We start from the raw sequence: 26,409 nt of genomic DNA, 5'->3' as shown, positions 1-26,409 counted from the left end.
CTGTTTTAGTCCCAGGGAATACTGATGTTCTCCACAATGCCATTGTTTCTGCTATGTATTTTCATTTCTGAATCTTTTATATTTAAGAAATCCAGTGTGGGACTATTTGACTCTTTTCTGTTTGAGATGAAGTGAATCATTTCTGTATCTATGTCTTGGATTTGCATGGTGAAATTGTTTTACATTGGATGTTTACTGGCAACATTCAGCAAATTTTCCCTTAAGTACTAATTTGTAATAATACATCCATTTCCATCTAAGATTTTTAAAGGTGCCTGTGAGGACACATGTGTGTATGTCTTATGTTCAAATGAAATAATAATATTATTTCAGGTAATATTTCAATGATGTAGAAAATGTATAGATACACTGTAAAAAATGTTCTTTTCTTTCTATAGCATGGGTCACATAGGAAATATTCATTGTCTTTTCACTGTTTGATTGGTTGGTTAATATTTGTTGGTATACTTCAGCTGAACTGGTGAAGTTTTTCCTTTTTTTTTCTTAGTTATGGGCAGATTAACTCTATACAAGATTGTCAAATAGATGCCCCTTTGACATCTTGATTCCCAAATAATTTTTTTCTTTTTTGACACCAGGCTCCCAAACAGATTGAAATTTTTCTGTTAGAAGAAAGTTAATAAACCACAAATACCTTAGTATAAATCAACTACCCATGCTTTGTTGTTATTGTTGTTCAGTCACGGAACCTTTCGAGCTCTTTGTGACCCATGGGCTGCAGCATGCCAGGCTTTGCTTTCCTTCACTATTGCACTGAGTTTGATCAAACTCATATCCATTGAGTCAGTGATGCCATCCTACCATTTCATTCTCTGTCACCTGTTTCTCCTCCTACCCTCAATCTTTCCCAGCATCAGGGTCTTTTCCAGAGTAGACTCTTTGCATCAGGTGGCCAAAGTATAGGAGACTCAGTCAGTCCTTCCAATGAATATTCAAGGTTGATGTCCTTTCAGTTCAGTTGCAAAGTTATGGGCAACTCTTTGTGACCCCCCGGACTGTAACACACCAGGCTTCCCTGTCCATTACCAACTCCCGGAGCTTGCTCAAACTCATGTCCATCCAGTCAGTGATGCCATCCAGCCATCTCATCTTCTGTCTTCCCCTTCTCCTGCTTTCAATCTTTCCCAGCATCAGGGTTTTTTTTCCTAAGGAGTCAGTTCTGGGCATCAGGTGGCCGAAGTATTGGAGTTTCAGCTTCAGCAAGTGTCCTTCCAATGAATATTCAGGGCTGATTTCCTTTACGATTGACTGGTTTGATCTTGCAATTCAAGGGACTCTCAAGAGTCTTCTCCAGCACCACAGTTCAAAACTATCAATTCTAAAGTACTGAACCTTCGTTATGATCTCTCACATCAGTACATGAGAACTGGAAAAATTAAAAAGCAACAACAACAAAACAACCATAGCTTTGACTGTATGGACTTTTGTTGGCAAAGTGTTGTCTCTGCTTTTTAATCACTGACCTGGTTTGTCATAGCTTTCCTTCTACAGAGCAAAAGTCTTAAGTTCATGGCTGCATTCACCACCCACAGTGATTTTGGAGCTGAAGAAAATAAACTGTCACTGCTTTCACTCTTTCTCCTTTTATTTACCATGAAGTGATTGGACTGGATGCTATGATCTTAGTTTTTTCACTGTTGAGTTTTAAGTTAGCTTTTCCATTCTTCTCTTCACCCTCGTTAACAAGCTCTTTAGTTCCTCTTTACTTTCTGATATGAGAGTGATATCATCTGCATCTGAGGTTGTTAATATATCTCCCTACAATCTTGATTCCAGCTTGTGATTTATCCAGCCTGGCAATTTTGCATGATGTACTCTGCAAAGAAGATAAATAAGGAGGGTGACAATATACAGGCTTGTCATACTCCTTTCCCATTTTTGAACTAGATTGTTCTATTTCTGGTTCTAACTGTTGCTTCTTAACCAGCATACAGATTTTTCAGGAGACAGATAAGGTGATCTGGTGTTCCAATCTCTTTAAGAACTTTCCTTGTTCATTGTCATCCACACAAAGTCTTTAGAGTAGTCAATGAAGAAAAAGCAGATGTTTTTCTGGAACTCCCTTACTTTCTCCATAATCCAATGAATGTTGGAAATTTGATCTCTGGTTTGAGAGTGTATTTATCTGTGTGTTTTTTTTTTCTTCCTGTTTTATTAGATAAAATTGACATACAACTGAACATTAAGTTGTACAGCATAATGATTTTATATATATATAAATTTCATATGAATATAAAAATTATTTATATATAAAACATATATATAAATGATTTATATATATGTTATGATACATATATATACTGCTACTGCTAAGTCACTTCAGTTGTGTCCGACTCTGTGTGACCCCATAGATGGCAGCCTACCAGGTTCCCCTGTCCCTGAGATTCTCTAGGCAAGAACACTGGAGTGGGTTGCCATTTCCTTCTCCAATGCATGAAAGTGAAAAGTGAAAGTGAAGTCATTCAGTCATGTCCGACCCTCAGTGACCCCAGAACTGCAGCTCTCCAGGCTCCTCCATCCATGGGATTTTCCAGGCAAGAGTACTGGAGTGGGTTGCCATTGCCTTCTCCGATATATCATATATATATATGTTTATTTATATATATATATATAAAATATAATGATTGCCACAATAAATTTAGTGAACATCTATTGCCTCATACTGGTATAATAATTAAAGCGATTCTTTTTTTTGGCAATGAGAACTCTTAGGATTTACTCTGTTGATAATTTTCATAGATAAATACAACAGAGTTAATTATATTGATTGTGCATTATATCTCTAGTATTCATTTATCTTATAACTGTAACTTTGTGTCTTTTGACTACCTTTGTCCCCATACAAAGATACTAAATTGTTATTGACTATGTTACCCCCCTGTACATTTCATCCTTCTAACTCATTTATTTTGTAATTAGAAGAATCAGATACTAAACTATACATTTTCATTAAAGGTAATAAATAAGACTTAACATAAAGAAAAAAAGAAAGAGACCCTTTTCAAAAGGCCATTATTTTATTTGCCTAAATAATCTTATTGCTTTACAAAGAAAAATAATTATCTGCCTTTTATTTTAAGAGGTTTAGGAAAGAAAAATAAGGGCTATAAGCTTTGTTTTTAAACTGTGTTATGTTTCATGAATAACATTAAAAATTATTGCAATGGTAAATATTCCTAAAAGCAAGACTATGTTTCTTTGGAAATTCAAGTTTCTGAGATACTCAGAGCATACCTTATTTTTTTTAATATCCTTGAAAGGTAAATCAATGTCTCCAAAACAAGAAGAAATAGTCTTTTGGGTGCTTTCAAGTATATCTTATTCAGTAGTCATAGATATACTAGGAAATGAAAAAGCCAGAACATAGATAATTGTTGCTTCTAAAAAGTAAAGTTTTGTAATTATTCTAATTCACAAAATTTTAACTGCTCCAAAGTTAGTGCAAATATAGTTATTGTTTCAAAAAATATTTTTAACCTAAAGATGCCTCAGCAGTTTGCATGATAGAAAATCATGTACTTTGGTTCTTTATCTGCCTTCACTATGAATTATATTAGAAGAATAGTTAAATAAAATGTTGGTTAAAAAGGTCCAGATATTACTGTGTATAGTAGTCTTCCAGCTTTGTTGTTTCTGATGGATTTTCCATCACAGTTGATCTGTGTTTCTTTACTATATTTCTAGCTAGAGCCAAGTGTTGAACAATGATGCTATATATCTTTTTTGTACAATTTGCCAATTTTGGTTATTTTAGAACCTAGGTGTTCCTGAATTGTCCTTGTGAATCATCACCATTCTGCAGAGAAAGGACTGAAGAAAGAAATGATTTATGTACTGAAGCATCAATGTGATTTTTAAACTACATAACTCAAAGATATTTTTACCAAAGACAGGGAGAAAAGCTTTTTCTAGGAGATCAAAACTGCAGTATCTTTAAATAAATAGAAGCCATTAAGCCATTTTAGAAATATTAATTATTAAGAAAGTCAAATTTTATGAAGAAAGTTTTTTACAGGCAATATCTTAAATAGTACTCTTTGTCCCAATAATTTTAGGCAGCTACTTTTGTACTGCTCGTTTCCAAGTTTTGTTTCCTTATGCTTTTTCAATTGCATAGTTTCTAGAATGGATTACTTTTAGCCTAAACTCAGTTAAATATAACTTAGAAGTACTTCTATAGCATCCTCTTATCTAATGGGAAATAAAAAAACAGTTACTGTATATAAAAGAGTATCTTGCTCAAATTTCATTTGATTTCATTGATGTGTGTAGATTTTGAACACTTTGAAAAGTATAGACAACCAGAGGATGGAATGTAAAGACTTCTAGGTGAGATGTGTATGCTTTGTGTGGCTTGGTCTTCATGCATTTTCACAGTTCTTAATGGGACTATTTTTTTCCACAACAACAAGAACAACTTGGTTATTCTTCCCACTAAACAAGACTCTCTTTTTTTCCTTTGTTTTTATCAGGTGTCTTAATTAAATCACCATATTTGATTTAATTATCTTTCTACATCAGAAAATGTGTGCTGTTATTTGTGTAGACATCTTTAGGAGTCATTCAGTTTAATTTTTTAAATGAAAATTCTTGACATTATTATAATTTAAGATGACACTTATTTTTATCATTATAAAATATTCCAGATATATAGAAAGTACACTGAGAGTTAGAAATTGACTATTTGAATGATAAGTTTCCAGTACTCTTGCCTGGAAAATCCCATGGACTGAAAAGCCTGGTAGGCTACAGACCATGGGGTCCCAAAGAGTCGGACAGGATTGAGCGACTTCACTTTCACTTTGTTTTATCTATTCATATGCATTCTGTTTTATTAGGTTACTAAAATAATAATATTTATTGAATAAAATGAATATGATAAAATCTATGTTATCATTGTATTAATATTATATGATATTTATATAAATTATGTTACATATATATGAATCAATAAATTAGTATATTAATGACTAAGTATAATAAGTTCTGTTATAAAATTCTTTAATTATGGGAATCTTAACAGAACCTGACTTACTGACTTACTTTTTTTTTATTTGTCTAAATACGTCCTTTATTATTCTATAGTTAAGGATATTACTGAAACCTGTTTAGGGTTTCCTTTTCTGTTGAGGTACTGCCACTAGGAAATTTTCAATTTCTTTCTTTTCCTTGACATTTTCTTTCCCAGGCTGTTGGTTACTGATTCCCAGATGTAATTGCTTTTTAGATTTTTCCAATGTTGCTCAGGTCAGCTTCTATAGTGATAGGGCTAGAAATATGATGAATGGAACATAAAGATGATTTCATTCTTGTTTTGTTTAATTCCTGTTGACTGTTTTGCCTACTAGTTAAACCCTGGAAGTTGAGGAAATGTTGCTGATATGAAAATACATTTCTTTACCCTAAGCAGCAATACCCATAGCTCCATCATATACTTGTTTTATGATTCCTGAAGAATAGATGTTATAATGATTATTATTTCTACTAAATTATATATATTTTATTATAAAGATTAAATAGAGTTTAGATATAATTTTCTTCCCCATGAAGAATATACTTTGAGGTACAAGCAGCTGTCTTAAAAGTTGAGTTTTGTAAAATGACTGTATCATAATTTGGTAGCTACCTGTAAATGCTAAATCATCAAAATATTAATATAAAAATGTATTGATGCATTCAAATTTTTAATCTGTGTTTTGGTGTTGTATTAAACCAGACTATGGTAGCTATTGATTTTAAAACCATTAAGTGTATATTTAAATAAACTCTCAGTCATATTAAAGTTACAGCATAAATATTGCATCATATGCTACAACCTTAGAAACTCTCCCTTAGCATTAATGGTCCCTGACTCCCTTTGGGTATTTCAGGAATTGATACTCCATAATGGGCCATTAAGGAAGATGTTTAATTTGAGACCTATCCAGGTGCACCCTACTGAGATGAGATAATTTCAAAACCTCTGATTTTCCTCCCGCCTAGTTACTACTGATACACTAACTGCAAGGAATGAAACATAGCAAAGTTATCTGTATGACTCTTAAAGGGCACTACATTTCTTTCATAATCTCAAGAACAAGGCATGTAGAATATATAGATATCCTTATGTTAGGAGGTTCTAAAGGAATTATTTTTAGACCTTATCTGTTACACATTTTTTTTAATCCACTATTGTATAGTAATCTCTTTATTATCAATACTTGTTTAAACTTCTTTTGAAAAGATACATACTGATCTTTTTCTTTTTAATGTGAATATGAAGGGTTTAAAGTCAAACTGTTTATATGAAAGAGATGATTGGGACTGACTAGTCATGATAACTAAACCCCAGTGAAACTCTGATATAAGCATCTAGCTCATAACGAGATTTAGCTCCCCCTGCATTCCACTTGGTTTTGGAAAGTCTTCAAAGAAACTGTAAGTAGATGTGTTTTTTTTTTTTTTTTTTTTCTTGTGTGCCTGAAGGAATTGGAATAGAATGATAGAATGAATTTGATATTACTACCTCAGTTCTGTAGCTTTCCTATTCTAGAATTTACTTTTAATTGTCAGTTATTTAGTAACTGTCATTGTTTTCAGAGAAGTAGTGTTAAGATTCCCCACCCTCCCCATTCAGCCTTCTAAACTCATTCTACAGCTTGATATGAGTCTAGCATCTAAGTTGACTTTTAAAGTTTATTGTTCCCAGCTATGCAAATAGCTTTTTACCATTGTCAACTGTATTACTATCTGCATTGGTATGATATTTTTAAATTTTGCTAGAGAAAACATAATCATGTTTTTTATTTCTCCAGCAAACCCTGGTACTTAATTTGTAACTAAAACTTATGCTAGATAGAATATATTATCATGATTGTCAATTATGAAGTACCCAGGTGATTTCAGTTATAAAATTGTCAAAAAGAAAGCAACATAAAACAATACTAATCTATCCCAATCATGGAATCAGGGCAGAAAATAAAAATCCAATAAATATTAGAAATGTTTGAGGTTCATGACCTAATCACCTCTCAAAGCCCTCACCTACAAATTCCATCACATTGGTATTTGTATTCAACATATAACTCCTTGGGGAAGGGGGACAAACATGCAGTTTATAGTATGTAGGTTGTAGAGTCAGTAGTCAATGGGAGTGATGAGAGAGAGTAGGATCTTAAGAATGAAAGTACACACCATGTGTCTAGACTGCTGCTGCTGCTAAGTCGCTTCAGTCGTGTCCGACTCTGTGCGACCCCATAGACGGCAGCCCACCAGGCTTCCCCGTCCCTGGGATTCTCTAGGCAAGAACACTGGAGTGGGTTGCCATTTCCTTCTCCAATGCATGAAAGTAAAAAGTGAAAGTGAAGTCGCTCAGTCATGTCCAACTCTTAGCGACCCCATGGACTGCAGCCTACCAGGCTCCTCTGTCCATGGGATTTTCCAGGCAAGAGTAATGGAGTGGGGTGCCATTGCCTTCTTTATTCAGGTGCAAATCTGAGCATGTTTATTTTTAGCTTTGTGACCTCAGCAAACTCTTTAACCTCTTGGTCTTGCAATTTCCTCATTTGCCAGTTAGGAAAAGCAATAGCCCCTTTATTTGAAGTTGTTACAGAATTAATATTAATGTTTATTTTTAAAATAAATTAAGGGTATTACAACAGTACCTGATAGTAAGGAATCAGTAAATGTTCATTGTTATTATGAGGAGGACTATTATTTTGCCTCGTGCTCTAGATTTTGGAACAGATTCACCTCCTCCTGTCAGAAGTAGAATTACTTACTTTGAAATAGAAACCCGATGAATCTGCATGTGTTAAATATAGCTTGCTTGCCTTTGTTAATTTCTACTTCCCTTGGAAATAGAAACCAGTCCTTGAATATTATCATAAATGACATTATAAAACAGTTGTTGATTTTTTGAATATCCTTTTAAATAATGGCTGTGTTCATCAGGCTTATTTTTAACAGCTAATATTGATGATAAAAGTTTGAGATTCTATTGATGACAAAAGTTTTCATTTGTAGAGACCATAGTATCTATTTTACAAATCATCTACATGAAAAGAGTGTGAGATCTAGTTTTAAGTTTTCCTTATCTCATTTCAAATAGCATTATTTCTCAAACTGGTTGCATTAATGCTATTATTTATACTTAGGTTAATTTCAAACTCACTGATTTTATTTCCTATTGAACATATCAATGGAGGCAAATATCTTATCCAAAGCCTATTGGAAATAACCAGATGCTTTGTAGAATCTCAGGGAAAAGGTTAATTCAAGGACACTTTGCAAGGAAATGATCCTTAGTAAAACATCAATCTATTTCATGGCTAAATGATATGCTGCCCTAAAGCTAAAAATAGCATTGCTCATTAAATCCAAATTTGTTCCCAAACATTAATAGACACTTGTTAGATCATAACATCATCTGAAAGACAATTAGATGGGACTTTTACTCTAGAGGACTTTCTTATAAAAGTTACCTTTCTGGATTACCTGTTTTCTTACATAATATCAAATTATATTTGAAATATAATTATAAGGCAATATGTGTTTTACTTAAGCAGTAGAAAATACTTTGTTAGGATTTCAGACAATGGGTAGAGACTTAGCATTTCATTGTTTGAAAAGTGTGGTGGGTAAATTAAAAAAAATAATTGAATACAAATGGATCTTTTTTCTTATCACTTTGTAACTTGTGGGACAATAGTAGGGAAGGAATGAGGAAAGAATGAAGACTTCAGGAAAGTTATAGTGAAAATGTAGTTTTACTTTTGGACTATTCTAACTCTAATGTTTTTTTCCTGTATCTTCTTAACTATCTTCTATTTTTTTCTTTTTCTTTTTCATCCTGATTTATTCTTTTTCTTTCCACCCTTACAAAATATATAACTTTGATATTCTGTAATATGAGAAATCGTTGTCTTGACTTTCTTCAAGTAATCTATACTTTAAATCACAGTTCTACACTTGGAGGTGACTGTGAACTCCCAAAGTTCATACTCTGGTAATATTGTTACTAATACCACTAGCCTAATTTTCTTTCCTCTCCATTTTTTTTCTCCGTATGCCAGGACGAATTTGATCTTCTAAAAGTGTGGTGTTTACATTATACTTTCTGATTCTATCCCAGTTCTCACACAACCAATCATCCATTCCTATTGACCACTCTTCTGTCTCAGTCACCACCAAATGTAATCTCTTTTACCATTTATAATCCTACTTTTGAATATAAAACCCTTCATTAAATCAAAACATGGATTTTTCTTACATTTTGAATGCCTGCTCTTGCCAGGTATCTTTATAGGTCATGTATGTGTATAACTTTTATTTAAGCCTTCTAACCATATGGTGGAATAAGTATTAATTTTATGTGTGAACATTAGAGTATAGAAAAATTAAGTCATCTGCCTGTGGTCCTACAGCTCACAGCTTGAAGAGAGAACTTTAAAACTTTCTCACTCCAAAGCTCATATTATGCCTTCTATTCATGCTGATTCTCATGGCTCTGTTTAATACTTGATAATAGGAGTTTTTTTTTTTTTTTTTTAATGTGCAGAAAAATGGGACTAAGAAAGATATGGCCGCATCTGGTTCTAGGTCAATTCAAACATATACTTAGTGTATGTGGAATTTCTTCCAGGTTGTATTTGTCTTGAATGTGTTATAAAATATACATCTGAACAGATAAGTAGCAGAGTTAAACACATAGTCTGTTATTTGGTTGTAATACACTTCTGAGTGCATACCACTGCCGTTGTATCTGAAAGTGTGGTAATTTTCTGAAATCAGTATTTTATCTCAGATAGCATAACAGCTGCTTAGAAATGTTATGCAAGTTTAGAACCCTGATAAATGCATCATATTATGAAAATGAAAAGTCTCTGATATTTTTGTGTGGTGTCATGTTAGGTACTATCTAAATACTAGTTAGTTTATTAATTTGACAGTTCACTTAATACTTCTATTTTATTTAATATCTTAACTCAGTTTCTCTATATCAAACCAAAGATGATTCACATAAATTACTTTCAGAGCAAAATGCTCAAATGTTTAAGAGTAATTTAGAAGATTAAAAAAATTTTTAAATATACTTTGTATAAATATTTGACTTCCCTGGTTGCTCAGATGATAAATAATCTGCCTACAATGTTAGAGACCCAGGTTCAATCCCTGGGTTGGGACGATCCCCTGGAGAAGGGAATGGTTACCCACTCCAGTATTCCTGGGGCTTTCCTGGTGACTCAGAAGGTAAAGAAACTGCCTGCAATTCAGGAGACCTAGGTTTGATCCCTCCGTGGGAGATACCCTGGAGAAAGGAAGGGCTACCCACTACAGTATTCTTGCCTGGAGAATTCCGTGAATTGACTAACACTTTCACTGTAAATATATACCCTCATTTTTGAAAGATAATGTTTGCAGTGATTTTTATTTATGCAAATTGTGCTTTTAAAATGAAGAAATTAAAAAAAAAATAAAATAAAGAAAATAAAGAAATTCAAATTTCAAAATTCATCATTGGAAACTAAGTAAATTGAATTCAAATTCTTTGTATAGCTTTCACAACCTTTTCTCTTCTACCCAAATCCTTCTTTATATGATATTCCCTTGCTCCTTACTTACTCAGTAGACCTCACATACTAGACAAATTAGAGTTCTATAGCATGCTGTTTTTTATCTGCTCTTAACTTTCTTCATAACAACTCATAACCTAGAAAAATCCTTCTCCAACCACTGTTTAGTCAAATTTTGTCTACTCATGCTCTAGCAGAAGTATCCTTACAAACTTAAAAATTCCATAGTCTACTCAAATGTACTCTCATTTGAGAAGTTATATATAATAATTCTTTTGGCAAGCAGCAAGAAAACTTTAAAGAAAAAGTACTCTTTTTAAAGTTTTAGACATTGTGCTGCTACTGCTAAGTCGCTTCAGTCGTGTCCGACTCTGTGCAATCCCATAGACAGCAGCCCACCATGCTCCCCTGTCCCTGGGATTCTCCAGGCAAGACCACTGGAGTGGGTTGCCATTTCCTTCTCCAATGCATGAAAGTGAAAAGTGAAAGTGAAGTCGCTCAGTCCTGTCCGACTCTAAGCAACCCTACGGACTTCAGCCTACCTGGCTCCTCCATCCATGGGATTTTCCAGGCAAGAGTACTGGAGTAGGGTGCCATCGCCTTCTCCATTAGACATTGTAAACTATAGCTAATATTTTAAAAATATGTATTTTACTCAATCTGAACTTTAAACCTTATTTTGCTTCTACTCAGTGATCATTAACACCAGACGTTTAAATATTTTATAGGATGGTGATTGGGAGAAGTTGTGTAATAGTCATCTAATTTTTCATTTTACTGCTCTACTTCTTTTCCCTAAAAGTTAATTATAACTTGGAGCATCCATTCACAGCAGAATGAGTCTTCCATGTAGAACCATGTTAGAAAGACATGTTTGTGAGAATAGATACCATGTATCGTTTTATAGGACATGGATTATGGAGCACTGACCTGTATGTGCTTATGATAAATCATGGAAATATTGCCATATTAAATTTGAATATTTAGCACTTAAACTCCTTATCTAAGCATCCATGCATAATTAAATACTCTATTTGAAATATATTTTCCATCCTTGTTAAATATTTCTCAGAAACACTTGATTCTTTTTGGTTAATATGGATAAACTTTTTTTGAAAATGTATCACTTTCATTAAGTTACCATATGTCAGTTTTATATTGCTAAGAAGTTAATATTTGTTAATGAATGTAATTGCAAATCATTCAAATTTCAAAATCTGTCTAATAACCTGGAAGAATACAGATTACACTCAAACAATATTTATAAACATTTCTAAAGTAAGAGGATTTTTTTTTTGGGGGGGAGGGCGGAAATAGCTGCAGTTTAGCTATTTGGAATGGGGAAATGTTGCTGAATGGGAAACTGTTGTTTTATAATTAGCAATGGTGTTATAGGACTATGTATCAATCAGTTATTAAAACAGTGCCACAAGGCATTTTAAACATTCGGCATGTGCCAAACATGTAAAAAAAATCAAGCTCTAAAAATACTTAAATGGCAAACATGTAAATATATAAAATGAAATGTGGATTAATATAAATTTTTAAGGTAGATATGAAATGCAATTTGTAGTTAGCAGAATTTGTAATAAGTGAATATTTAACCGGTGGAACCAATACAATATTGTAAATTAAAAAATAATTAAATAAAAAGAGGATATAAAAACATTGTAAAGAAGATATTATAGTGTCTTTAGTAGGTTATTATGAGGGTAAAGTACAATAATGACATGCAATTTAATTTGGAAAAGATTGAGGTTAAGATATTTTATAGATTAGTTGTTTGTCAGTTGCTTCATTTGCTATTATTTTCTCCCATTCTGAAGGCTGTCTTTTCACCTTGCTAATAGTTTCCTTTGATGTGCAGAAGCTTTTAAGGTTAATTAGGTCCCATTTGTTTATTTTTGCTTTTATTTCCAATATTCTGGGAGGTGGGTCATAGAGGATCCTGCTGTGATGTATGTCGGAGAGTGTTTTGCCTATGTTCTCCTCTAGGAGTTTTATAGTTTCTGGTCTTACGTTTAGATCTTTAATCCATTTTGAGTTTGTTTTTGTGTATGGTGTTAGAAAGTGGTCCAGTTTCATTCTTTTACAAGTGGTTGACCAGATTTCCCAGCACCACTTGTTAAAGAGATTGTCTTTAATCCATTGTATATTCTTGTCTCCTTTGTCAAAGATAAGGTGTCCATATGTGCGTGGATTTATCTCTGGGCTTTCTATTTTATTCCATTGATCAATATTTCTGTCTTTGTGCCAGTACCATACTGTCTTGATAACTGTGGCTTTGTAGTAGAGCCTGAAGTCAGGTAGGTTGATTCCTCCAGTTCCATTCTTCTTTCTCAAGATAGCTTTGGCTATTCGAGGTTTTTTGTATTTCCATACAAATTGTGAAATTATTTGTTCTAGCTCTGTGAAGAATACTGTTGGTAGCTTGATAGGGATTGCATTGAATCTATAAATTGCTTTGGGTAGTATACTCATTTTCACTATATTGATTCTTCCAATCCATGAACATGGTATATTTCTCCATCTATTAGTGTCCTCTTTGATTTCTTTCACCAGTGTTTTATAGTTTTCTATATATAGGTCTTTAGTTTCTTTAGGTAGATATATTCCTAAGTATTTTATTCTTTCCGTTGCAATGGTGAATGGAATTGTTTCCTTAATTTCTCTTTCTGTTTTCTCATTATTAGTGTATAGGAATGCAAGGGATTTCTGTGTGTTGATTTTATATCCTGCAACTTTACTATAGTCATTGATTATTTCTAGTAATTTTCTGGTGGAATCTTTAGGGTTTTCTATGTAGAGGATCATGTCATCTGCAAATAGTGAGAGTTTTACTTCTTCTTTTCCAATTTGGATTCCTTTTATTTCTTTTTCTGCTCTGATTGCTGTGGCCAAAACTTCCAAAACTATGTTGAATAGTAATGGTGAAAGTGGGCACCCTTGTCTTGTTCCTGACTTTAGAGGAAATGCTTTCAATTTTTCACCATTGAGGATAATGTTTGCTGTGGGTTTGTCATATATAGCTTTTATTATGTTGAGGTATGTTCCTTCTATTCCTGCTTTCTGGAGAGTTTTTATCATAAATGGATGTTGAATTTTGTCAAAGGCTTTCTCTGCATCTATTGAGATAATCATATGGTTTTTATTTTTCAATTTGTTAATGTGGTGTATTACATTGATAGCAACTCCTACAGCTCAACTCCAGAAAAATAAACGACCCAATCAAAAAATGGGCCAAAGAACTAGACATTTCTCCAAAGAAGACATACAGATGGCTAACAAACACATGAAAAGATGCTCAACATCACTCATTATCAGAGAAATGCAAATCAAAACCACTATGAGGTACCATTTCACACCAGTCAGAATGGCTGCGATCCAAAAGTCTACAAATAATAAATGCTGGAGAGGGTGTGGAGAAAAGGGAACCCTCTTACACTGTTGGTGGGAATGCAACCTAGTACAGCCACTATGGAGAACAGTGTGGAGATTCCTTAAAAAACTGGAAATAGAACTGCCTTATGATCCAGCAATCCCACTGCTAGGCATACACACTGAGGAAACCAGAAGGGAAAGAGACATGTGTACCCCAATGTTCATCGCAGCACTGTTTATAATAGCCAGGACATGGAAGCAACCTAGATGCCCATCAGCAGATGAATGGATAAGAAAGCTGTGGTACATATACACAATGGAGTATTACTCAGCCATTAAAAAGAATACATTTGAATCAGTTCTAATGAGGTGGATGAAACTGGAGCCTATTATACAGAGTGAAGTAAGCCAGAAGGAAAAACATAAATACAGTATACTAACACATATATATGGAATTTAGAAAGATGGTAACAATAACTCTGTATACGAGACAGCAAAAGAGACACTGATGTATAGAACAGTCTTATGGACTCTGTGGGAGAGGGAGAGGGTGGGAAGATTTGGGAGAATGGCATTGAAACATGTAAAATATCATGTAGGAAACGAGTTGCCAGTCCAGGTTCGATGCACGATGCTGGATGCTTGGGGCTGGTGCACTGGACGGCCCAGAGGGATGGTATGGGGAGGGAGGAGGGAGGAGGGTTCGGGATGGGGAACACATATATACCTGTGGCGGATTCATTTTGATATTTGGCAAAACTAATACAATTATGTAAAGTTTAAAAATAAAATAAAATTAGAAAAAAAAAAAGATATTTTATAGATATGTAGTTAAGAATAGCTTAAAAGTAGAAGCAACAATTCCAAGATGAATGGCATTCACAGGCTAATACTAATCTTTATTTAGAGTATAGAAAGATAGCAAATATAAAATAAAATTTCAAATATGATTTGAGAAGGATGTATGAAAAAATTAAATTGAGAAAAAATTATGCCATCAGAATTTAAGGTATCAGTTTCCTCAAAGTAAATCAATGTCCAAGTTCAGAAGAACTTTTATTTCAGCAGTAACAAAAAAAATTAGTTTTAGCATATAATTATGCTAGATATGAATTAAGTTTAATCTGAATTAAATAAATTTTATTAAATTTTAATCTGAACAAATAAGGAATTTTCCATGTAATTTATGAGGAAAGATTTTACTTACATAAAGCATTTATAGAATGTTTTCCATATTATGAATTTTTTTTTAATGTTTAGTTGAAAATGAGTCAAATCACAGTTTCCTAACTATAATCTTAAATATTAGTGATATAAATTAGAACACTTTCATCAACCTCAATTTTTCCTTTATAATATGGTTAAGTGTAATGAAGTTATATAGTTTTGATGGAGGACAGATTACCTAATCAAGATAAATATATTCCTTCCAAGTTTTTGAGAGCTTCTCTGGTGGCTCAGACAGTAAAGAATCTGCCTGCACTGCAGGAGACCCAGGTTTGATCCCTGGGTTGGGAAGATCCCCTGGAGAAGGAAATGGCAACCCACTCCATTATTCTTGCCTGGAGAATTCCATGAACAGAGGAGGTTGATGGGCTACAGTCCATGGGTTGCAAAGAGTCCTTCATGACTGAGCGACTTTCACTCACTCCAGATTTTTGATACCATAACAGGGAAAACTGTCTGCCATCTTCTGATAATCTTTGATATATCTTAAAAACTATCTTTCAGTAGTAATTTTTAAAGCAACTTAATTTTAAATTAATTTAATATGTTTTATTACTAGAAATTAATATCCTAAGTAACATAGTGTATTTCAAACAAGAAGAACATACTGAAAATTCTTTTTAAAAAATAAAATCTTACATTGTCTTAGTATCCATTACTCATTCATAGCTTTCTTTAGGACAGTGTGCATCTCTCTCAAGGAGACTGTGTATGATTTTCCTAAATATGTAAGTGATATTTAAGGTGTGGGAGTCAAGCATATGGTCTGTTCCTCAGTTCTGAAGAAATTAAGGAAACAAAGGAATTGGTGAGTGACAAACAAGCATTGGTAGACATCCATGATGACATGACATCTCTGCATCATGCAATGTGTGTGCTAAGTTGCTTCAGTCTGACTCTGTGGACACTATTGACCATAGCCCCCCAGACTTCTCTGTCCATGGGGATTCTCCAGGCAAGAATACTGGAGGGGCTTGTCATACCCTTCTCCAGGGGCTCTTCCCAAGCCAGGAACTGAACCTGCGTCTCTTACGTCGCCTGCATTCGCATGTGGGTTCTTTACCAGTAGTGCCACCTGGGAAGCCCCAGTAATTTATGGTATGCTAATCTTCTCAGCAAAATACAGGTGTATATTTTTCTCTTATGCAGTTGAAGAAACTGAAATTCAGAGAGCTTTGTAAACTTGCCTAGCACCAGAATGTTCAGTCAGCATGTTTTTAAGTCCTTTGCTGTTTTTTTCAAAAGACTTTTTGGCAAGTTGTGTGTGTGTGTGCACATGTTTCTAGAATATCTCACTTAACACATATCACATTTTGCACAGCACTTTAAATTATTGGTGAGTACACCTTCTGGCATCCATATTTTACTAGAAGTTGTTTAAAAATAGTAATATTTTAGACTTTCAGCCACATTCTCCTATTTTGACCCATAGTATTAACATAGAGCTTTGTACATGGAAAAGTTTAAAGAAATTCTTTAGAGTTGGAAATATATGTTGAACTTGACTTGTCAAATTCTTTTTATTAGTAGTAAATTTTTTTGAGTAATCATTTTGTTCAAGAGTTATTTAATGAGTCTTATATCTTTTCTTGGTTTTTCTCCTTTATGTGTTTTTGAAGAGCTATGTTTCCAAAATGATTTGAGTAAAAATCCCCTTTATATGAAAACTGATTGGTTTGGCTAATAACAATGTGTAATTGGAAAAGAAAAACATTCCAAAAAGTTTTCTTTCTTTCTTTTTTTTAATGTTAGTATTGAAGGAGTAATGGCTTATTTTTCTGTAGATTATCAACAGTCTGGTCTGGAACATTATCTACTAAAATTTCTATGTTATTATTTGTACCTCCAAATTAGCATATTATTGTGGGACTGTGAGTGAAAGGTCCATGGATGGTGAGGCTAGAGTGTGAGAACATGTCACTGTCGTCAAATAACAGCTTCCATTCATCTAAATTCCTTTCCTCACCTCTGTTTACACACAGGTGTTTACATAGTAAACAGTACATAGTTACACTGTAATTGTGAAAACAAATTTTTATGCATAAATCAAGTTCAAAGTAGTCTTAGTAGACATGACTTTATGCCCTGCCATGATATCCTAAAGTAAGTCATTATTATAGATAATCACTTTCTTATACTTCCTATGATTTTCTCCTGTCCCTTCATCAAGTTGAAAATACATGAAATAAACTGCTGGTTTTCACTAAAACTAGACTTAATTTACTTCATAATTGTGTTACTCATATTTCACTATGGAAATAATTTTTTGATTCCTTCAAAGGGTGCAATATTATAATTTGTCCAGTTTCCTTTTAAGCATGTCTATCTTCTTCTTTCTCTTTGTCCCTCTAGACCTACTTCATATATCCATGCTGTTCGTTTGTTCTTTACTCAGCACAATTGGGTAACATGTTAAAGCAAAGCCTAACTCTGTCCTCAAAAACTTGCTATATTTTGTCTATTCCTTTACACAAGTAACACCCCTGATTATGATCATAAGTAAGTAAGTGTTATTCGCTCAGTAGTGCCTGACTCTGCGACCCCATGGACTGCAGCCCACCAGGGTCCTCTTGTCCATTATATTTTCCAGGCAAGGATACTGGAATGGGTTGCCATTTCCTTCTCCAGGGGATTTTCCCAACCCAGGGATCGAACCCGGGTTTCCTGCACTGGAGGCAGATTCTTTACCAACTGAGCTATAAGGGAAGTTCCGTACATCTTGTTTATTTCTACCATAGAGAGAAGAAAGAGCACTGATGTTGGAGGCAGACATTCAGTTTGAAATTCTTGCTCAGTAACATGTCTGATTTCCTTCTCAGTTAGACATGAGACAATATTATCTGCATGATAGATCTGTATGGATAATTTAATCATATAATTGTGTAAATACCTAGAAAATTAGTTGTCATATGAAAAGAACTGAAAAATGTTAATTCTTCTCTTTATATTGAGACTTCATGTATTATGATTTTCCCATTACAGGAGAAGTTGTGGGAGAAATTTTTCTACTTTAATTACATTCTCAATAGTATCCACCAAGGAAGATATTTAGTATATATTTTTGAAATAGTGAATAAATAACTCACCTAGAATAGTTGCTATTAAATTAGTATTGTATATATTTATCTTCTACATATATGTGTGTGTGCGTGTGTTTGTGTGTATTTGTTTATGTACATATACATGTCCCTTGATGCTATAGAGGGGAAGAAAAGATAATTGAATGTTGAGGGGGATTGTTTACTTGTTGATGGGTCAGTCAATTTACGTATCCTTATTTAAGTATCCATAATCATATTCATGTAAAAGAAGGCTATTTTAAATTAGTACCTGCTTTCAAATTTATTTTCAGAAAGAGTTATATACTTGTGACATGACAATTAAATATAAGTTCTAAATGTTTTCTTATAAGTCACAGTGTTAATTAAAAAAACAAGCAAAATGTTACACAGAAATTCTTTTCACATTATTTATCTCAACCTCATTTTTTCTTGTCAATGCTTTCTCTGTTTGTAAAAGTAAAATGTTATGAGAGTGTTTATTATGAGCTTAGTTTTTCTATTATGTCTGTGAGTTTAGAAAGAAAATTATTATATCTGTTGTTTCCAGATTTAGTTTATTCCATGCCTATCTTTACAATTGTGACTCAGTAAATAGTTTTGCTTGAATTTTCAAATGTCTTGCTTCTTACACAACCACATTAAAAAGTAAAAGTAAGATAAAATTGAAAACTCATGAGATGTATAAGAATTGTTAATATATATAGCACTTTCATACTTATTGTTCGGAACAACACATATTTTTATGTATTGCATATAATATATGACAAATTTTAACATAGTTAATGTTCATGTAACCATATGAATTAAGTAACATTGCTTCCCCACCATTAACAGACAGGAAATCAAGGAGCTGAATGCTTAAATGACTTACCCAAAGTCTTAGTACTAGTAGAGTTGTGTGTATGTTAGTTGCTCAGTTGTGCCCGACTCTTTGCAACCCCATGGACTGTAGCCTGCCAGGCTCTGCTGTCCATGGACTTCTCCAGGCAAGAACGCTGGAGTGGGTTGCCATTCCCTTCTCCAGGGGATCATCCCAACCCAAGGACTGAACCTGGGTCTCCTAAATTGCAGGCAGATTTTCTTTACTGTCTGAGCCACCAGGGAAGCCCACTAGTAGAGCTAATAATTCAAATTAGATGGTCTTGCTTCAGAACCTGTGCTCTTACTTACATACTGTGAATAGTAGTGCCAGAAATTCAGATAAATCTGTGTAATTTTGCCTTATAATGAATGCGAGCACTTCAGAAATATTTTCCAATGTGTTTTGATAGAATGAAGGTTATTACAATCCTCAGTAAACTATCTCTATTTTGAATATTTCTTTCCAGAAAAAAATTTAGATTTATACTCAAAATGTGAAATATATTTCACACTATTTCACAATAGTGAAATATATACTATCAATAATTACTTGAATAGAGGGAAAGAGAGAGGAAAGAAAAGAAAGAAAGAAAAGGAATACCTAGTTAGTACTTGATTGATCAGTTTTAAAGATGTTCACTGTAAAAAACAACATCTTCAAAATTGAGGTCGTGTACCTTCAATACTTTTACTTTCTAACATATATATCTGCAAACTTTAAAGAGAGGGCAGCTATATCAGTTTGATTCAGTGAAATAACTTTACAATGCTTAAAATTTTTAGTGTCTTCTATATGTGTTTAACACTTTTAAGCAAAATTCGTCATTTTGAGTTGTAGGATCCTGGAAGATAGGTTGCATGTTTTATTCAATATTTTGCCCTATTTTCTTAGCACTGTACTTTGTAATTTAGAGGACACTCAGTAGACTTTTGCTAAATGAATTGATTATGATTGAGCATAATTAATTAACATAAATTATAATTTTCCCAAATTTAATTACAAAAATAATTAGAAAAGTAATATAGTTAAAATTTAGAATAATTTCTGAATTATTCTCAGGGTCTAGAATGAAAGTAGGACTCATACATTTAACTTTTTTGTTCACACATATAGTAATCATAATGAATGGTTTTTTAAAAACTTTTCTATTATTAGTAAAAATTATATTTGTGGATAATATTTACCCTAAGTAAACACCAAATGTTTAAACCTATTGACAAATTATACAAATTAATTATTATACTAATGAGTATAGTTTATTTATATTAATTTGTCCAGTGAGACTGAATTACTTGTGTCAGTAAGTTTGGGGATTGGGAAATAAATACTGTGGTAATACGTAAGTTAATAATGTCTTTTAGGTTACTTACTTATTTTTATGTATGATGTGTGTATTGATTACAATGAGGAAGGGAGGAGGTATACAGATGTTCTTGTCAGCAAGGAAACTTTCAAGGAAATGATAAAACCTATATTTGATAACTTTTTTTTTTTCTTGTTTGCAGGATTCTGAATTGGGTATTGGTGTTTCTGTTTTGAAGAATATTTCTTTTTGAGCTGTTTTATTTTTAATCATCCATCTTGGGATACAGAAAAAGAATCAGAAAGACACTTATTTTAAGTTTAGAATACTCACTCCTGAGGCATCCTCACTGCCGAGCTCACGACAATGTGGCCATCACAGCTACTAGTCTTCATGATGCTCTTAGCACCGATAATTCATGGTAAGACTTTTAATTATATTTTTCTGTGACACTTAATGTTGTCTTAGTAATTTACATTAGATCCTTTATTTTAAATTTTTGTGCTATGATTTTGCAGTTTTTGCCTACCATGTAATAATAGCTGTAAGTAATGTATTTTAAGCTGTAATAAATAGAATGTTGAGTTTTATTTCTTAAAATACCATTTAAAATGTGTATCTAACCAAATTATTTTTTTAATTTCATGTTTTATTATTTTTATCACCCTTAAAGAGTATCATTTAAATTATTAACTATCATTTATTATGAATTTAAATGACCTGTTTTGCTAAGTAAAATAGCTTTTAATATAGTAAATGCCCTTTCGAAAGAAAACACTCCCAAATTCTACTTTCCTGAACCCAGTAATTATTTGTTTCTGAGTATTTAGTACCATGCTCAATCCTTAACACACAAAATTAAATTGAAACCTCTCATTAAGACAGAATTGTGATATCCCTTTTAACGAGAAAAGAGATAAAAAGCATTATCAAAACAGTATCAACATAAGCAAAAATGTATTTTTCCTGAAACATGCTAATATACTCATAAAAGACTGTATACATGTTCATTTAGACATCTTGGTACTTATAGCATGAGTATGATAGTTAAGAAATAATCTATCTTTCTTTGCAAATTTTTATAAAACATCTAATTAGTCAATAAATAAGCAAAACAAATTCTGTACCACTTAGAATAATATTTATTTAATCCCTCTAAAAATTGCCAGATTAAAGTCTATACATTTGTTACTTTTTCCCAATTTAAAGTTTTCTACTGATTATCATTGGTTTTGCCCTCAGATGAAAATGGCATAATACAGTCACTGTCGCATATGTTAATGATAATTATAGCAAAGAAAAAAGGACACAGCTGTACTTGCCACTGCTTAGGAGGTCTCAGAGTATTAGAGTTTAGCAGGCAGCTGAAATGACTTTTTAGCCTCCTTGGCTCATTTTTGGTTTTTAATTGACTGTAGAAATCTATTGTAGTTTTTCAGTGATGCAGTTCTTAAATTGACTCATTCATATGTTTTAACATGAATTGCATTCTACTGTCATTATAAAAATGGGATAAAATCACTTGTCTTTTGATATTTCCCCTAAAGTTTCCCTGCTTTCACAACTTTATTTCTAACAAATTGCTATAAGATAGTGCTTTTTTAAAAAATAAAAGTAAAATTATACAACCATCTCATTTTAAACAATGTAAAATTGTTAAATATTTCAAATTTTTCCCTCAATTCTTATACTGATGTGACACTTGCACATTCATATACTTGGGCATGTATAACATTTTGTGATATGGCACAGTATAAGAATTATGTTCTTTTAAACAAATGCTTTTCTAATTGTCAGTGTACCTAAAGATGATTCTACTTAGCCTTTTTGATATTATGAAAATGTCTCACTCGTAAGTTTATTTGAAGATTAAATAAATAGGATATGTAAAAAATCTAGCACAGAACATGACTGATATTAAGTGATTGAACATGTTAATTTCCTTCATCATACTATCTACCCTTCCCGTATATTTTTGTTCTAGTAAATTGTAACAGCTAAGAATTAGCTTACCCTGAGAGCTTCTTCATTTGATACTGATATTCAGGAAAAAAAACTCTTAAGTATATGTACAATTCATGTTTACAAAGTCAGTCTAAAATTGTACTATTAGAGCAAGGTAGGTTAAAAATAGCAGAAATACACATTGTAAGAAAGACTTTCTTTTCAGAGGTGCAGTTTCTGGTCTCCTAAACCTGACACCTACTTTGTACCTCATGGGTCCCAAAGATCACTGAGCCTTACACCATGATTCTTGAGTTGAGACCTGTATTGAACAAGCATACAGAAACACACATATAATCTCTTCAAGCAACTGTAATAAGTATTTAAAAACTAATAAAGTACAGAAACTATTGACCCTGGTATATAAAAATATATAAAATATTTTGACTAAAAAACTAAAATAATGTTTTCATTTTCTGTGAACTACTTTATATCATCCTATGCATATCAGGCTAAACAGTATAGAAACTTTCCACTTATAAACTTTATTCTTATTACCTTGTGTAAGTATTTTAAAATTTTTCACCAGAGAAAATACAAGTCAGTTTTGACTGCCTTCTGTGGAAGGCTTTCTCCATTGCCTTGTGATGCCACTTCAAACTTGTAAATGAAGGGCTCCATGTAAGCAGATTTTTTGAGTTCAGCTTGCTCATAAACAGAAAGTGTGTGTGCCTTTGATCAGTGCAAAAATATAATAGAATTAGACATTTTTGGAGTCCCCACCAGTCTTGGCTTGAAGGAATACCATATAGCTTGAAACCTGAGAGGACTGAAATAAAATAGATGTCTTAGTAATAGAGGTACTTTTTTTCCAAAACATCCCTGGATAGCATGTCCTTGCCTACTGTTGATGCAACGCCTAGCTATATTTCTTCTCCTGATCAGAGAGAATTAACTTTTCTGGACATGACCCAAATTTCTGGCCTTTTCTCGAGAGTATATAATAATGATGACTACTTCCCTGGTGTCTCAGACAGTAAAGAATCCACCTGCAATGCAGGAGACCCGGGTTTGAGACCTAGATCAAGGAGATCACCTGGAGAAGGGAATGTCTACCCACTCCAGTATTCTCGCCTGAAGAATTCCAAGGACAGTGGAGCCTGGCATGTTACAGTCCATGGGGTCACAAAGAGTTGGACATGACTGAGTGACAAGGACATAGTGATTCAATAGCCATAAACTTTAAATGTATTTGGTACAATTAATTATCACAGCATTCTCATGGGTTTAATATTACTTATTATTATCATTACTTTGTATATAACTTTTTATAGTGAAAGTATTGGGGTACCAAGTGACCAAACAACTTGACTAAAGTTGCACATGAGACCCAAAGAGGTCTTAAAATGAAGGATTTAGCTTCTTGAGCTCTGGTCTTAACTGCAGGTAAATAATCAGTTCCTATTAAAGCCATTCTTCCCTGTAGAAAATTCCACATCAGCTCTCCTGGTTCTTGTGAACAGATGAGGTAAAAAGGTAGATTTCTGCCTCTTCCATGTTCTGGGCATAGACCAACTGGGCTTTGAAGTCTTAACAGATCTGAGATAAAATTTAAGCTCTACTGCCTACAAGTTCTGTAACAGTTACTTGGTAAATTAGTTAACAAATAACATTTATCATAGACTGTGAGTCAGATGACTGTGCTAGCTACTAAAGCTATGGTAATGAACAAGGGATTCTAAATTCTTCCCTCAAGCTTATAGTAACTTAAAATTTGTAAGCCTGCTTTTCATCTGTAAGAACAAACACTCCATGTAGGGTTATTTTAAGAAATGAATGATATACACATAGTTCTAACATAGTGCTTGGCACTCAGTTAATCTTTTTTCTGTTTTATTTTCCTACCCCTAATTACTTTGAAATAGAGCTAAACCTCTCAGCATTAGATAAGGAATATATACAATTATCCTTATTCTTACCCTGAGAATTGAAGTCTTTTGCTACTAGAACCTCAGCATTTTGATTTTGCCAGAAAATTTTAATACTAGTATCTAAACAAAATTATTGTCAAACTGATTATATATATCAGATATATATATAAAGACTTAATATATAATTGTCAGTATATTATATTTTAGTATATAATTCTCTATTGTCAGTGGTAGTAGTATGTAATTGTAAGTGATGCATTTTTTGCATGATTTCTGCATGGGTAAAATTAGAAACTAAGCTAAATAATTAATTCTGAATAATATTTACACTAGTTGAGTAATCTCCCACATCATCCTAGAGAGTCTGGCTAGTATTTTTTATAGGAAAATAAACTTAATTAGTATATCCACATTTTGTGTATATTTATATTTATATATATATATATTTATATATATATATACAACTTTAAACTTAAGAAATGTCTCTGGTTCTATGTTTATCTGTCCATATTTTATGTCTCTGTGTACCTCTGTATTTCTATTTTTCTGTTTTCCATGACTGTGTCTCCTTCCTGTATAACCATAAAATCCTTATCTATAATGCAATGAGACTTGGCAGAAGTAAAGAGAAGTAGTGAAAGCAGATGGCCAGTTCTTTGGTGTTAACTAATGTAGTGTTGCATGAAGATAAAAGACTTTTTTGTTCTAATGATGTGGTTGGGAGCAAGGGAAAATAGAGAGATCAGAGAACAAAAATCCAGTGATACCATGAGCACCTGGGACTCATCCTGACTGGCGGTAAAACAATATCATGGTTCAGTATAGGACCCACACTAGGAGACCTGTTCTTGGGAGGTACGTCACCCAAGCCATAATGGGTTGGGAGTTGAGAAGGTGATTGCGATGCTCAAATATTTTAACTGCATCTTGTGTTCATTAAACTGTACTTAGCAAGTGTATCACAATGATAGAGATAGAAAACAGGATCATTGTAGCTTACTATATGTAAAAGGAAACAGTATTTTTAATGATATCTTTGCAGAAAAAAGTAGAATTTAAAAAATTCTTTCATGAGCCACCATATATGTACTTTTTCCCAAGTTTAATTTGTGTTGGTAAAGTTGCATGTGTATTTATATATTAATGAACTTTAAAGCTAACAAATTAGTTATTATAAACAGTTCTTAGCAGGGACAAAACAATGATCAAACACATATATCTTGTACTATTATGGTTTTTGTAATTTGTTTTATTATGAATCTATTTTTAGTTATAGTAATATTTAATGTGCCAATGATTTAAAATAATAATTCAAAATATTTTAACCTCTAATAATATGTGAAGCTTGAGAAAGTACCAAATTATATTTTACCACAGAAAATATTACCATATAAATTTTTTTATGAAGTCATGTTTTATTAATGGTGAAAGTGGTAGGTTGACTTCTAAGCTCTGCTTAGCTATTTTTTTTCTAGAAATTAATCATCCTTTAAATGTTCATAATGCTTGCCAGCCTAGATAATTTGTAATACTTACAGTAATATCACTATCTGTATGGTCAAATATGTTATACTGAGAAATCTTTGTCATCATCATGATACATGAGATTATTGAGAACACATCCAATAGCATCTATTAATGCATTAGCCACTTGGTACTGAAATTCAAAATAAATATTAATATATATTTCAAAAGTTAACTATGCAGTCTCTAATACAACAGTATGTACTACCAATATGTACATCTGACAGCTTTCCTTTGTAAGAATGTGTTTAGGAGCCTTCTCTGTGCATTCAGTATGCAGTTTGGCAATTGGAAAATAATTTTATTTTGCCTTTGCATCTGCAAAACATGTTATGTGTGAATTTTATTGTGGTGATACTCCTCTACAAGTAAGAAATGTGCACTTTGAGAGCAAAGTAGCATTTTCTATCTTCAGATTTTATGTACTGTGACTGTTTCAAGGGTTTAGAATCATATATTATTTTTTGTGCTTCTTGGCTTTGGGGTAAACTGATTATACTAGGATGGTTGTTGTGCACTTGATGTTGAATACATTTCAAGTAGTTTGATGTGTAATATATAAGTATCTAATTGTCTCCCTCTTCTTTGTATTGCTATTTAT

General features: G+C 32.8%; 1 protein-coding gene across 11 annotated transcripts in view; it reads left to right on the top strand.

Annotated features, from left to right (window-relative positions):
* ADGRL3 (adhesion G protein-coupled receptor L3) overlaps positions 1-26,409 on the top strand; it is a 949,445-nt gene that overhangs the window by 346,776 nt on the left and 576,260 nt on the right. For all 11 annotated transcript variants that reach the window (XM_086407653.1, XM_086407652.1, XM_086407651.1 and 8 more), the window contains one exon: positions 20,612-20,830. In XM_086407653.1, coding sequence (XP_086263779.1) covers positions 20,776-20,830 — 55 coding nt within the window. In that variant the 5' untranslated portion in view covers positions 20,612-20,775. The remainder of the gene's footprint in view (positions 1-20,611; positions 20,831-26,409) is intronic.

Source organism: Bos grunniens, chromosome 6 (genome assembly GCF_055505025.1).
Source record: "Bos grunniens cultivar Pamir isolate PY7600 chromosome 6, Bosgru_T2T1.0, whole genome shotgun sequence".
In the NCBI taxonomy this organism is placed as follows: domain Eukaryota; kingdom Metazoa; phylum Chordata; class Mammalia; order Artiodactyla; family Bovidae; genus Bos; species Bos grunniens.
Note: the sequence above shows the minus strand (reverse complement) of the source record. Positions and strands in the feature narration are given on the sequence as shown.